The sequence below is a fragment of the Acinonyx jubatus genome, chromosome B2 (assembly GCF_027475565.1).
Source record: "Acinonyx jubatus isolate Ajub_Pintada_27869175 chromosome B2, VMU_Ajub_asm_v1.0, whole genome shotgun sequence".
Taxonomy (NCBI): Eukaryota; Metazoa; Chordata; class Mammalia; order Carnivora; family Felidae; genus Acinonyx; species Acinonyx jubatus.
In genome coordinates, this window is record NC_069385.1 from 5,371,982 (window position 1) to 5,387,121 (window position 15,140).

General features: G+C 36.0%; 1 protein-coding gene across 8 annotated transcripts in view; it reads right to left on the reverse strand.

The window, feature by feature from the left end:
- QKI (QKI, KH domain containing RNA binding) overlaps positions 1-15,140 on the reverse strand; it is a 153,361-nt gene that overhangs the window by 27,507 nt on the left and 110,714 nt on the right. For all 8 annotated transcript variants that reach the window (XR_008298216.1, XM_053222009.1, XM_053222007.1 and 5 more), the window contains exon 4: positions 14,908-15,051. Coding sequence is in view for 7 of the 8 variants with exons in the window: in XM_053222009.1 (XP_053077984.1) it covers positions 14,908-15,051 (144 nt within the window). In the remaining variant the exon portion in view is untranslated. The remainder of the gene's footprint in view (positions 1-14,907; positions 15,052-15,140) is intronic.

A 15,140-nucleotide genomic window follows, 5' to 3' on the forward strand; every position in this document is an offset into this window, starting at 1 on the left:
ATTTGCTGTACTTTAAAAAATACAATGTATATTTTCTTATCTGAATTAAACAACAGTCCTGCATACCTGTATCTCCTTGTGAAACTTTTTTACAAGATGCATCAATATTTTCAGACCACTAAGATAGCAACAACCAAATCGTTACCTTCCTTATGAAAGCAAAGGGGCTTGAAAATGTTAACTGACTTCCACAAAGACCTGACTTACTGCGTGAGAATATTTTAGTTTCAAAATTTTAAACACTTAAATTTCACTGTTTGTTTTTCTGGAGGCCAGATATAAACCACCAATGCAAGAACTATTATCATTACTGATATCTTGAGGACAAGTAAGGTTATATACAAGCATAAATGATGTTCATCACCTTAGGCATTTAAGGGAGCATTTTCTCACTAAAAAGTAATTATACTAAAACTCCGTTTTTGAGAGAGAGAAGAGAGCTGAAGGTCTCTCTGAAAGTATTTCCATGCAAATTGAATAATCCAGTTTGTAAGTTTGAATACCTTATTTGTTTTCCAAAAAAAGCTTTAAATGTTCATCTTCCTTGTAAGACAGATATGACAAGTGTAAAGATATATGTTTATTACATGCACTGAGCAAAATTAAAGTTAATACCAGGTCAATGTTCATTAAAACAAAACCATCATTTTAAGAGCATTATTTAAAAATACATTTAATTTAGGAAAGGAAATTTATGTCTAGAGTTGTCACTTTCTTTTTCCTCGAGAGATCTGGAACGAAATACCTTTCCTTAAATGTGCTTACTGTACTTTATTTACTGAAGAGACAAGCCTTAATAAGTGGACCGTCTGCATGACAGCACGGATCAACTCATTCTCATTAAGAACTGAAGAAGCTCTCAGCCTTCTATACATCCTGCCTATATGAGAGGCAGCAAGGACTGGCTCCTTTCAAACCTGTAATTTATGAGTTTATTCAAACCTGCCAAATTGCTTTAAGTAAACGCCTCTCACATTTGAAAATTCCCATGGCAACTCATTTTAGTTTGGCAGACAAGCAGACCCAAATTCAATCCTTTTATCCTGCAGCTAAACCATTACAATAGTAATTCTGCTCTGACACTCTGAAGAGACTGCTAATTACTGTACTCTGGGTCCCTAGACAGATTTTCCATTCAGATTAAAATGGTTGTTCATGGCAGAAAACAGTAGCAACACCTTTCTTTACATGAGAGAGATGCTCTCTCGTATTACAGCTCTATCAAGGGGCAAGTGCATCACAGCTAGATGTCTTTAAATGTATCTTTTAATACCTTACCTTCTTTCCCAATAAAACGAAAAGGAGGAGAATAGTACCATAGATTTGAACGACTGATACTATGATCAAGAACTAAATGCAGTACTATCCGTTCATTAACAATCCAGTTAAAAACCTTTAACTCCAAGGTAAGACTCCATCTCTAGAGGCATTATCATTCTTCCCATCTTATTCTTTAACTCTTTTCATCTACTTTCAGATTATAATCAATACACAGTTAACTATTAGTTAACAGCATTAGAAAGGAGAGAATCTTCAGGCAACATGAAAACCAAACTTTAAAAAAAACTGTATTTTGTGATGGATCCTTTCTTTCTACCACTCTCCCAAATTTTGAGAACATCTGTAGTTTTTTAAAAACTGTATTGAAACTACTTCCGATAATTTTTTTTTTCAATTTCCTAGTAGCCCCTGAAATAACTGAAGCAACTTTAAATTTCAAAATCCCCATCTGGAAACTCGGCAGCATCTATAATCTAGTAGATCAGTTATTTAGTTTAACATTATTGAGCTCTATGCATATGACTGCCTTCGTAAAAGAGTAAACAAGCTGTATCTCTACAACTGACTAATGTTCAAATTCTCAAATACCTACAAGCAAACTTAAAAAGTAAGAGAACAAAAACCAGACACAACCACCCCCAGCACAGGGCTAAAACGCAAAAGGAAGACTGTGCCTTGTCTGGGACCAGGGGCACCGTGTGCGCCACACCATCTTCACGTGAGGCGACGGAAACTGCAGCTGCCTGAAGAGACTTCATTTCTCTAGTAAAGCTTAGTGCTGCTCATTTCGTTTAGTCTTTCCAGTTCAGTGTTTGACTTCTTCAACAGAAGTCTTTACCTGTTCCTACTGGAAGGGCAGGAAAATTCAGGTGAGAAAAGGATCACTATGTTCCTCACTCACCTCTACATTCTCAGTCTTCATAACATTAAGTCCAGCACAATATCCCCCCAACTTCTACTATTCTTGTGTTTTTTAGGTCCCTTCAGTGAAGAAGACTAGGAAACATCACAGGATATGTATCCATACAAAGTCTTAGCTAATGATAAGAGAAATGGTATTATTTATTATTTCCCAACTAACTGGAATGAGAATTCATTGAAAGAGGGATGGTATCTGTTGGCTGAGATAACAGATGTATTCCTATAGTGAGAGGGGGAGAGAAAAAACAGAGACTTTTATACATTTATGATGTCACTTTTTGGTAACATTAATAGATGGTTTCATCATCTTCTTATGCCACTATGACCAAAAGCCTGTAATACAAGACTGTGGACCAGCAATGACAGTACATTTTGTAGGCAGGGAACAGAATCACTTTCTTTTTGTATGGTGCCTCTTGAGAGCAGAAGTTAAGCTTATAATTGACACAGCCATGATGTAGAGGTAACCAGTCCATATAACATAAAAACAAACAAACAAACAAAAAAAACCCCAAGAGGAAGAAAGAGGAACAAATGTCTTAAACTTTCATGTAACTAAAATCATACTTTTTACCTTTCTAAAGTCCATCCAAGGCCAAATAAGCGGAACAGTCCAATGTTACAAATAAGAGAATAAAAGGCTCCAAGTTTAAGTGACAGTCCCTGACCATGCATGATGTGTGCAACGCTCCTGCATTTGTCACCACCTTTAATGACCTGGCATACAAATATACTGATTCTGTCTCTAGGAGTCCTGTGTCTGAAAGTTCCAGCTCAAGCCTCACCTACCTACATGAAGTCTTCTTCCCCTAAGTATCCAGTCAACTGTGATGTCTTCTTGTAAATTCAGTTAACTAAAATCTTCTAAAACACTGACTGCCACCTAAGTACTGCTTGGTACTATCTCGCTAGAAAACGTGCTACATGAAATAGCTGACATTTTGGGCAAAAAACACAAAGACTTCAAAGTTAAGGCAAGGGGGAAGTTGCCATTATATAAAACATAGAATGAAATCTTTTAAAGATGACCAACCTTGTTCACATAGGTTGTGTGAGCCATACATACACATATACATACATACACAGGTACACATGTGCATATATACTGAATTAGTTTGTTATTTCATTGTTTTCAAGGAGAAATATTATGCGTATTTTCACAATGACTGATTGAAGATTTTCAGTAATTCACAAAAGTGGGGAAAAATGGGTAAGAATAGGAGAAAATCTAAACATTTTCAATCACCTTCCTCTAAACAACATTTACAGAACACATACCAAACTCCTGCAAAATATACACGTTTTTAAGTATATGTGGGATATTCATCAAAACAGACCATATGCTGGACTATAAAAAGTCCTAATTAGATTCAGAAAGACTGCAATCTTATGGAATACATTCTCTAAGAAGAAAAACTTAAACTAGAAATCAGTGAGACCAATAAAAAAAGTACCAAAAACTTGGAAACATCTGAAAATAACCCATAGGTCAAATTAGAAATTATAAAGGAAATTAAAAAACATTTTGAACTGAATGTAATGAAAATACAATGTAACATTATTTTGTGGAAGCAGCTAAAGCATTATAGAGAGAAATTTGTATCTTTAAAAGACAGTACAAAGTAGAACAGAGAAAAGCCAATAAACCCAAAAGTTGGTCCTTAGAAAAGATAAATAAAATTAATAAAGCTCTAGAGCTAGACGATGAAGAAAAGTAGAAAGAAGTCACAAATTGCTTAACATCATGAATAGAAGAAAGAACACTACCACAGACCCCATAAACTTTAAAAAGATAAAAAGGGAGTATTATGAAAAATTTCATGACAAAACATTAACAACTCAGATGATGAGGACAATAAAATTCCTTGCAAAATACAAAAACAAGAAAGAAAAAGTCTGACAAGTTTCATATTTACGAATAAAACTGAATTTGTAAATAAAAGCCTTCCCACAAAATCTAGGGGCGCAGGGAGAACACGCCACAGATTAGAATGACTGATATTTACTCCCAAAATATATAAAGAATTGTTAGAACAGTAACAACAACAAAAAAGACAAACTGATAAAAAGACTGAAACAGACACTTCTTCAAAGAAGATATATGAATTGTCAAGATGCACATGGAATGATGCTTGAGATCACCTGTCTTAAGAGAAATAAAAATTAAAATCACAACAGGTGAAAGGATAAGCTGGTTTATCTATTCAATGAAAATACTGTCAACAAAAAGGAAGAGCCCACTGATACATGCAGCAGCATGGATGAACTTCAAAAAGCTTTCACATCAGGCTATGTGAAAAAAGGCACAGAAAAAAGTTTCATTTATGAAATCTACAAAAGGTAACACTGAATCCAAAAGAGTTGAACTCATACAACCCAAGAGTAGAACAGTGGTTGCCAAGAGCTAGGGGCAGGAGAAATGGGGAGACGTTCATCAAAGGGAACAAACTTTCAGCTATAAGATGAGTAAGTTCTACAGAACTCGTATATGGCATAGTGATTACACTTCACTGTACCTTTGAAATCTGCTGAGAGTAGATCTTAAGTGTTCTTACCACACACACACAAATAACTAGGTGAGGTGACAGATGTGTTAATTCTTGTGAAACCATTTCACAACATGTGGTAGGTCAAACTATCATGTACACCTTGAAAAAATCACATTGTACAACCTAAATATACATAATTAGTCAATCGTATGTCAATACATAAAATTTAGTGACCATTAAAAAAGGGGGAGGGATTAACCCCAGTAGTTGCCTGGAAGCAGTGGGGGGAGGTGGTTAATTGACGGCAAAGAGGTGAAGGAAATTTCAACTGTGGTAGCGTATACAAGTTGTCAAAATGTACACTTAAAACGAAGGTGATTTATTTTGTGTAATAAGAAATTGGAAAAAAAAAAAAAAGAAATGGAAAAACCCTTAAGCACGGTTTCTTTCCTTCTTTCTTCAAAATGTCTATTCTTCAGTATTGAGAAACAGCTCAACTGTACTTAAATCAGACCCATTAGTTGCCATATTATTTCTTAAACACAGATCTCTAGAACACTAGCTGTGAATGCACTCCCAGAAAAAAGATTTGATGGTCAATTAAATTCAGAAATGGTTCCTACCAGAGCCCCATAATAATTACTAGCATAGTAAAGGTTTCCTTTACCTGGAACACTCATGAAAAAGTGTCTCAGTTAGAGAATACAGTTAGAGAAAGGTCACTGCCCTAAATATTAAGGATCTTACTTTAAATAATTTTCTGGACCCCCAGTGCCCTGAAACACAGTCAGCCTGGAATAAGTATTTGTTAATCTGAAAAGGATACTAGAATAGCTATACTTGGGTAACCAACCAATATCTCAAACGTACTACGTCCAAAACTGAGTTCCTGACAATCTCTTCAAAGTCTGTTCCTACTAAAGTCTTCTTTATCAAGGTAATAGCAATTATGTCCTTACAGCTGTTCGGTCTAAAATCCTTGGTGTCATCTCTGACTCCTTGCTTTCTAACATCCCATAGACAATCCATCAGCAAAACTTGCCAACTTCACTTAAAAAATATGCTCAGAATCAGACCATGCCTCACTTCTACAGCTGTCTTGGCCCAACCCATCGTCATCATTCATGCGGACTAATCCAACAGTCCATCAACTGGCAAACTTTTCCTGTAATGAGCCAGACAGCAAATGCCTTTCCTGGGCAGATGGTCTCTGTTGCAGTTACTTGTGAAGCCCAAAAGCAGCCACAGACAATATGTTAATGAATTAGCATGGCTGTGTCTCAATAAAACTTTTTAACAGGTAATGAAATTTGAACTTCATACAATTTTCACAATTCATGAGGTATTCTTCTTTTGATTTTTCCCCAACCATTAAAAAACACAAACAGCATTCTTAGCTCATGGGTTATTCAAACACAGGTGGGAGGAAGGATTTGGCCCAAGGGCCATAATTTGAAGACTCTTACGAGAACGTCCTTTCTTGCACTCTTGAACTCTGTATCTGTTTTAAATAAGAGCAAGCCAAGTAATCCTTAAAGAATATTAGTCAGATCATGCCATTCCTTTCTCCTCAAAGCTTTCTAATGGTTTCACCCATCCTAGACTAAAAGCTTAAGTCCTTAAAATAGTAGACAATTAACTGATCAAATGTCCCAATATGTACGTGAACACATCAAAACCAAATTACTTACAAACAGGTTTACTGTGCTATAAAAGGCAAAATGAACTGGAAATTTATAACATATTACAATTTCCCTGTAGCAAGAATAAAGGAAATGAAAACATCCAATAACAGAATTGATAAATGAGTAATTTAATACACAAGCTTTCTCTAAGGATCAAATATATATATATATATATATATATACACATATATATTTACATATATATATTTACACACACACATATAAAGTGATTTGAAAAATAATATATAAAAATAAGAATTTTTTTCCAGTTAAAGGAATTCTGTACACTTGTAAGCATATTAGGTGAATTCTAAGCTAAGGCTGCAAGATGAAATTGATCCACGAAATTCAACAGCCCAGTTTATTTTGAAGGGATCACAGACAGAGTGTGAGAATTGTGATGTGTATAACAACAAAAGCATTTAAATGTCACCTGAAGAAAGCTTCCCAATTATAATAAATTGAAAATATTTGTTTAAAAGCCTAAGATTTACATATATAAGAACTAAATAATCTACTTAAACTTTCATTCGTCTAACTACAAAATAATAGTTCATCCTGGGGGCTGTATTAAATTAGTAACTATATCACAGAATTTTAAATAAAGAAACAGGGGCGCCTGGGTGGCTGAGTCGGTTAAGGGGCCGACTTCGGCTCAGGTCATGATCTCGCGGTCCATGAGTTCGAGCCCCGCGTCGGGCCCTGTGCTGGCAGCTCAGAGCCTGGAGCCTGCTTCCGCTTCTGTGTCTCCCTCTCTCTGACCCTCCCCCGTTCATGCTCTGTCTCTCTCTGTCTCAAAAATAAATAAACATTAAAAAAAAAAAAATAAAGAAATAAAAATGTTTAGAAAAGCAAGGAATGGTACTACTTTGCAATAAGACCTACTACCGAACAAAAAATGATCAACATACCCTGTCTTAAATATTGAGCAAAACTTAATAAATAATCCATACTGTACATTTCCATATGAATCATGAAAACTACCGTCTTTTCCTACTCAATTAACTTGTACAACAAAGCAGTTATATAAAACCAGAAATCATAAATCCCTAAATAATTCCATGTAACAGTAATTTCGTTATAGGGTGCACTCAAAATAGGAAGTGTTTTTTATTGTATCAAATCTTGTCACAATGCACTGTTTCTTCCTAGAAAACCTTTGCTTACTGTTCCACCTACATACTTAGTAAAATCTACTGGTCAGTTTGAGGATTCCTCATAATCGTTTTAGAAAAAGTGATTTTAATTTGCTCATTTCCTTCTAACTTTCATCCTTGTACTTCAAAATTCTTCCTCCCATTGAGAAAATAACATGGAAAGAAAATAAACTACATGTGGAAATTAAACGTTACAGTTACACGGAGCTATCCAAAATCTTAAAAGGATTTCACTGACATTTTCCTTCCTAACTTTACACGTTTTTCACAACTACCTAACTGTTTGCAATTAATGAGTCACTTCCTCACCACACAACAGCCTCATACCAGGTCACTAACTTGATGCCCTACTTGCAGAGGCCGATACAGAACCTGAATTGTATTTGAAGTGAAATAGCAATCATGACTTTAATATGATTCACATATATTTTTTAAATCGCTCTTACAAACTCACAGGAGAATTAATCAAATGGAATAAGACCAACAGTGGGAAGAGAGATACTTCAACTGCGTGGCAGGAATACATGCGGTGCTCCACAAACACTTGGAAGGTAGATTTGTATCAGTAGTTGGTTTCTGCCCCTAAGTCCCCAAAGATTAGCAAAATCAGGACATTGTTCTATAGTCCTTATTTATCAGTGAGTATAATTTACATTTTCACAGAAGATCACACTGTAATTATGATAGTGTTCTGAAGGCCTCAGGAACCTGAACGTGTGCAGTTTAGGCTTACGGAAGTGAGATTCAAACCACCAAACTGTACTTAGGATAAAAAGGATATATTTAAGCAGATATTTGGTAGTAACAGATTTAGACTTGTCAGATAAAAAACATTATATACAACTAGAGAAATTATTCTTCCCTAGTTATGCACAGTTTTGTGATGAACTGATCACTGAAGTCAAAGAAACATCTGAAATAAAATGGTATTACTTCCAAAGTAAGTAAGTTCTCTAGGTAAAATGCCATCAGATTCTAGTAATGAGTGAAGTGTGAATCATCTCAAACCCGTACGTCTGCAATGAAGTAAGAATACTGAACGATATTTTTCCTGAAACAAAGAATTGCCAAGTGCTCTAAGGTTTCTCTATGTCCATATGCTTGCTGGAAAAATGGGGGAGAAAAACCTACTTCATAAGGTTGTTTTGAAACCCAATCTGAATTTAAAGGGTTTGAACTGATTTACTAAACATTTAGTTGTGTATAGTGTTACGTGAATTGATGTGGACACAGTAAAATCATCAAAATTAGAAAAATTAGTCCCACGGGAGTATAGTACAACCTTTACCCAGATTTATTAAATCTTAAAAATAGCAGATGCAATTAAATTATTACTTTTGATTATTATTTTAATTATGAAATTTCAGATAGAGCAAAAAAATCTCTGCTCTCTACTCTCTCCTACTCACCGAGGTCCCTTAAGCCAAGACTAGAGCTTTTGTGACATTAAACAAGATGGGCAAAAACCCCATGACTATTCATGCAACTCTTTCTACATCTACTTCCTTCCAAACATGAACTTGTTCTACATAGTTAAGAAACATTTATACTGAAATAACACAGACAATCCCACATGTTAGCTATAAAATGTATTCTGTAAATGAAATGTGAACTGAATCATTCCCCATAGAAACAATATGAAACTAGGGGCTATGTACCTGGTCAAGATATGAACATAAAGGTAAGAATACAGTGTTCTGTTACAAAAATGTCTATAATATCACACCACTGCTTAATATAAAAATCTAAAAATCCAAATATTTTTAAGAACCATGAGAATTATTTTATTCACATTTTTGTAATTTAAAGAGATTACAATTATTTTGTAAACTACTAGGAAAGCAAAAATTTAAGACTTTGGTTAATACCCAGGGTTTGAGACAGTGCTGGTAAGCAGTCTTTTTCATACAACACTGGCAGGACTGTAAACTGGTATAAATTGTCTGGAAGGCAACTTGAAAACTCTAATATGAACAAAGTATTAGAATTTTAAATGCACATACCCTTTAACCTAGTAATTCTATTCCAACAGACTTATCCTACAAGTATCTATGTGCAAGTTAATTATCCTGCTTGCTAAGTTTATGCAGCATCTTTTCAATGAAGAGAAGGGAATGGTCATTCTGCTGTTGTATGTTTAGGGAGGTGCTCTCAAAAGATCCAAGGGCCTCCCATGGGGTGAGAGGGTGATGAGGGATGGAGAAAAAGAACACCACCAATGAACCAATAAAAGAAGTAAAAGGCCAAGAGTACTGAAGGGATCATTTACCTAAATAATAAAATCTCAGGGAAAAAAATTCCAGCTCCTTTTCCTCTTGCCCCATACCTTCTTGAACCAGAGCCAAATAAGCTTTTAAACTCATCATCCAAAAAGAAAAAAAAGAAAAAAAATCAACTGGCTGTATCACTGATGACCGCTACCAAACTGAATAATCTTCAGCAACAAACTCCTTCACTTGCCTTTCAAGACTCCACATTCCTGGTTTTCCTTCGGCCTCAGTGGCTCCTCTCCCAGGTCTCCTTTGCTGGATGGACCCCCTTCTTCTTTCTGCTCTCTAGTTGGCGAAGTACCCAGGGCTCTGTCCTCAACTCTTCTTCACCTTTATCCAATTCTTCCATGATACCATTCTAGCCTCGTGGCTCTAAAGGCTTCTGATATAATGACAACTTCAACGTTGACATAGTCTAGTCCCATCTTACCTAACCTGATCGTTATCAACAAACGCCTATTTAACACTTAGCATCTCAACGTTCACACTTCCAAACCCACCTGCTCTTCCTGCCTCTCAAACCTGCTCCTCTAACTGTACAAATAGGAGACGAATCCAATTGCTCCGCATGAAAACCCTGACGTCTTCACGTATACACACCAACCAACCCATCAACGTTCCTGTCAGATTTACCTTGAACATAAATCTAGAATCAGCACTTTCAAACACTAGTCCCCATTACTTTCAGCTCACTCACAAACTACAAGTACTTGTGCATCAGCATCGCTGCTTTCTCCATCACTCTCAATCTGTCTATTCTCTATTCAAAATAACCCTTTAAAATCTAATTAAACCGTATTATTCCTCTCCTCAAGTCAGACTAAAATCTAACCTGCCTTCTCACCCTTCCTTCTCACCCTGTATGTAACCTGCCTTCTCACCCTTCCCCACTGACTTCACCTTCCACCACCCTCCCACCTGCTCACTGAGCTGCACCCCCTTTGACAGACCCCAAAAATGTCTCTGCACCATCACACTTTCTGTTGTCTCCAAATGATGGCACTACATTTCAATTAGGTGGTTTTTCCAAATGTCACTTTCTGAGAGGCATTCTCTAATCATCCCGTATAAGACAGTATTTCCTTAATCCACGGTTCTTCATTCTCCTTACCCTGCCTGACTTTGCTTCACATCTTAGCACAACCTAACAGTTTATATCTGGTTTTGCTTATGGTCAGTTAATCTAAGCTGCAACCTCCCCACGAACAGAAGGTAAGCTTCAAGATGGCAGGCACTGTGCCAGTCAGCTTTATTTACTCTCTCTGTATCCTCAACAGCTGACACAGCAAATGCACGTGTGAACATTTACTGAACGAACTCAAAGGCCCAGAAAGGAGAAGACTGAAGTTTCAAGAAATCAAATAAACACAGAGTGATTCAATCTGTGGGGGCCTAGTGTAGAATGTGTGAGCATATATGTGTACTTTAGGTTTGGGGCAGAGTGAAAAATGAAGCTGGAAAAATAAGGTATGGCAAATCACAAACAAAACCGTAAAAATTCTGCGTTCTCCTCACGGAGTGAGAGGAACCACCCAAAGGCTTTTTTAAGCAAGGTAACTGAATAGACTGCAATGTCACAAAGCAACAAGTATGGATGCTGGCTGTGGGGCTCTGAGCAACCCTGGCTCAAAGTAAGGATAAAGAAAATGCGGGCCAAAGGAAGTGAGCACATCCGAGGGATGCAGGAAATAAACATGACTGGATTTGGTGTTGTTCTGGACACTTGGTAAACAGCTAGAAACGCCAAACCACAGAGGAATACTGAAATTTTAGTCTTAATGGACAAGCAAGCATGTGAGATTGAAATGGTCACCAGAACCAAATTTTGAGGATCACTACTCTCAGTATAAATTTTGACACATGAAAACCACAGAAACGTTTCAAAAAGTTGTCACATAATACAAGAATAAATTGTAAAGATCCCCTGGCAGCTCACCGGAGGGGCAATCTGAGGTTCCGCAAAATGCAAATGCTGATAAGAAACATGTTCTCGTTCACACAGTGTTTCTGACAACCCTTAGTCAAATCCCATGGAGTTAGGGCAATAATTCTCTTCTGTAATAATGCATTTCAAAATAATTACTAGTCTCCATATTATTCCCTTTATAACTTTTATGCAAATAGGAAAAAAAATCAAAATGGTCTCCACTTTCAATCCGAAAATATTATTTTCAAAATAGTTCAGCAATGATAAACTAAAGGGTTCTGTATGGAGCCTTACAGTGAATTTTTTTTTTTTTTTTTTTTTTAGTAAGGGTCAAACCAGTTTACTTAAAAACAATAATGAATTGAGAAGAACTTTTATTTTTCAATCCTGAATTAATGCATCCCTTTTATACTCAGCACTTGGAAGAAATAGTATATAAACCTATACAATTACAAAACAGTATTATTTAGACAGTGTTAAAAAGCTGCAGCAAACTTGTAAGCAACCATTATGTGGTAGGCACTATGTGAAGCATTCTCCATGTATTCTCTAATTGCACAGTAACTACATGAGAGGAAAAGGAGACAGTAAAAAGCCACAAAGACGGGGCTCAAATCCAGAGGTCAGCTCTCAAATACTATATATCCTGCCTCCAATAACCTATATAAGTAAAAACCCAAATCACTGGACACTTCAGAACTGTAAAGCTTGTTTTGTTTAAGCCTTTGCTTATCACAGCACCATCACCAGAAATGTGTAATATGAATGTTATTCCGTTTTCACTGAAAATAAATTCCGTGACATAGCATCCTTGTTACAATAAGCACTATCTGACGAAATGGATAGGATGGGAACGTACTACAAGAATAAATCACTTTATAGAACCTGTAGCTTAAAGTATTTTTATTCTAACATTTGTAATTCTAAGAAAGTTTTATTATTTCACAGGTAGTGATTAATAACAACCCTAAAAAGTACTTCCACAGGAGATAGACTGATCATCAAAAGTACTCTTTTCTTTTAAAATATAAATTGTATAGGGGTGCTTAGGTGGCTCAGGGGGTTAAGTGTCCAACTTCAGTTCAGGTCATGATCTCACAGTTCGTGAGTTCGAGCCGGCGTCAGTCTCAGTGCTGACAGCTCAAGAGCCTGGAGCCTGCTTTGGACTCTGTGTCTCCCTCTTTCTCTGTCCCTCCCCTGCTCACGTCTGTCTCTCTCTCTCAAAAATAAACATTAAAAAAAAATGTTTTTAATATAAATTGAATTTTTAAAAAGTTTCTATCATTTTTTTTATCTACTACCACCTTTCTATATTCAGAGACAATTTTAAAATCAAAATGGTCTTAGAAGTCACTTATTCCAATTCTCATTTTGTAAATGAGGAAATAAACACAGAAATTCATTAACTTTCTGAAAGACACATGCTGGTTACTAACACAGTTCTAACATGATGCTTTTTCCCAGGTTAATAACTGTTTTTGTTTTTTTTTTCCAAGTTTTATTTATTTGAGAAAGAGAGGGAGAGAGAGAATCACAAGCAGGCTCCAAGCTGTCAGTGCAGAGCCTAACGCAGGGCTTGATCTCATGAACCTTGAGATTATGACCTGGGCCAAAATCAAGAGTCAGATGCTTAACCAACTCAGCTCCCCAGGCCCCCACTAGGTTAATAACTTTTGAGAACTACAGTAGCTTGCAGAATGATTATAGGTAAGAGTTTAAATTATCTGACAACTGGTCTATTCGCAGTATTAGGTGAACTTATTTGTGTGTATTTTGTGAGCTGAATATTTTCAGTTGTACGTAGCAATAAAAATAATGTCAACTTTTTCTGATCATGGGACTAACAGTTCAGTATACTTAGAAAAAAAGCACTGTTCTATGTAGCTTTTCAAAACTGCACAATTATTAAGGAAAAAGAGGAAGGTTATATGGTTTAATAGTATGTAACTACTGGTTTTAGTCTATATTTAACCTGTTTGTTTATATCCCTTATAAGACCTACTGAATAAAATTTACTTGAAACTCTTGTCTTCCAAGTGGTTAACTTTGTCAAGTAAATGGAAAATTGTTCACGGCTTGTAAGTTTGTTTATAGAACAAATTATCTGGGGAATGAAGAACAACAGACGCCATACTCACTTATGTAAATGTCAATAAACTTTTGTTTGGCAGAATACTAACAGTACTCCTAGTTTTTTCAACAACAAGCTAGGGTTCACATTTCTATCATTTTTACCAATGTAAAAAATATTTTTTAAAATGACTCTGAAATCCAACAATCTATTTTTCATTTTCCACTGAAAAAGATAATACCCCAGGAGTGAGTGCAATCATCATTTCTAAATGAGAAGTTCCTAAAAGGGTTGTGTAATAATGAGGAAAAGAGAAAAGGGAGGGGGACTGTGCAGGGAGAGATGGGTGGGGTCTTTTCTTTAAGAGACGCCGCCCTCCAAAATTACTTTCAGTGTCTTATCAATTTCAGTGTCTTCTCTAAATACGAACTTTAATAGTTTTTAGTAACTTAGAAAAAAACATGAAATGAGCTGAAGTGTGAAAAGTGTTCAGAATGGTGCCTGGTCTATCAGCAAAAGTTAGCTCTTTTTTTTTTTTTTTTCTAAAAGAAAAGGTTACCGTATTATGTTCACTGTGGAACATTTGAGACAATGACATGGCAGGAGGGTACCTGGAACCCACAGGCTAACATAGGTCTTCCCACATAAGTATTAGTTGTACAGACTTTTCTGTGCACTCATTACTTGTTTACAAGGAGAAACTGCTCCTCCCTTCAAAAAAAAGCAACCAACCAAACAAAAAAACAACAAAAACCTTTCATCATTCATCACCCTACTGATAATGTACCTACTTTCTTACCTGATAATAGAGTGATGCAAAGATAATAATACCTTTGAAAAGTACACAACTAATGGAGTTTGCTCCCCTCACAACAAATCCTTCCCCCCAAACAAACAGGCTTTCCCATTTAAGGATTTGAGCAACGTCTATGCTTGCTTACTATACTAGAGTGAATTATAAATTATTTTTTATATTGCGAGGCTACATGAGATTTCTAAAAAATAAATAACCTATTCTTTATTAACACAATCACTACAGTAATGAAAACAATTAAACAGAAAAAGGGGTTGGGGCCCAAATCTAAGATTTGGAAATTATTACTTACTGCAGGTACCAGTAATTTCTTCACTTCCTCAACGGCTCTCTTCAGTTTGATCTCTGCTCTGTTCTGAGCATCTTCCACAGTGATCAAGACGTGTAAGTCTTCATTGAGATGCTCCCAATTAGGCTTGCCTCTATTCTGCTCCTCCTGAAAAATTTACAAAGCACACGGTTACAAATTTTTCTTTTCAGAGAGTGTATCTTTCATAATACTAACCTGGTGCCAATTATTTAAGC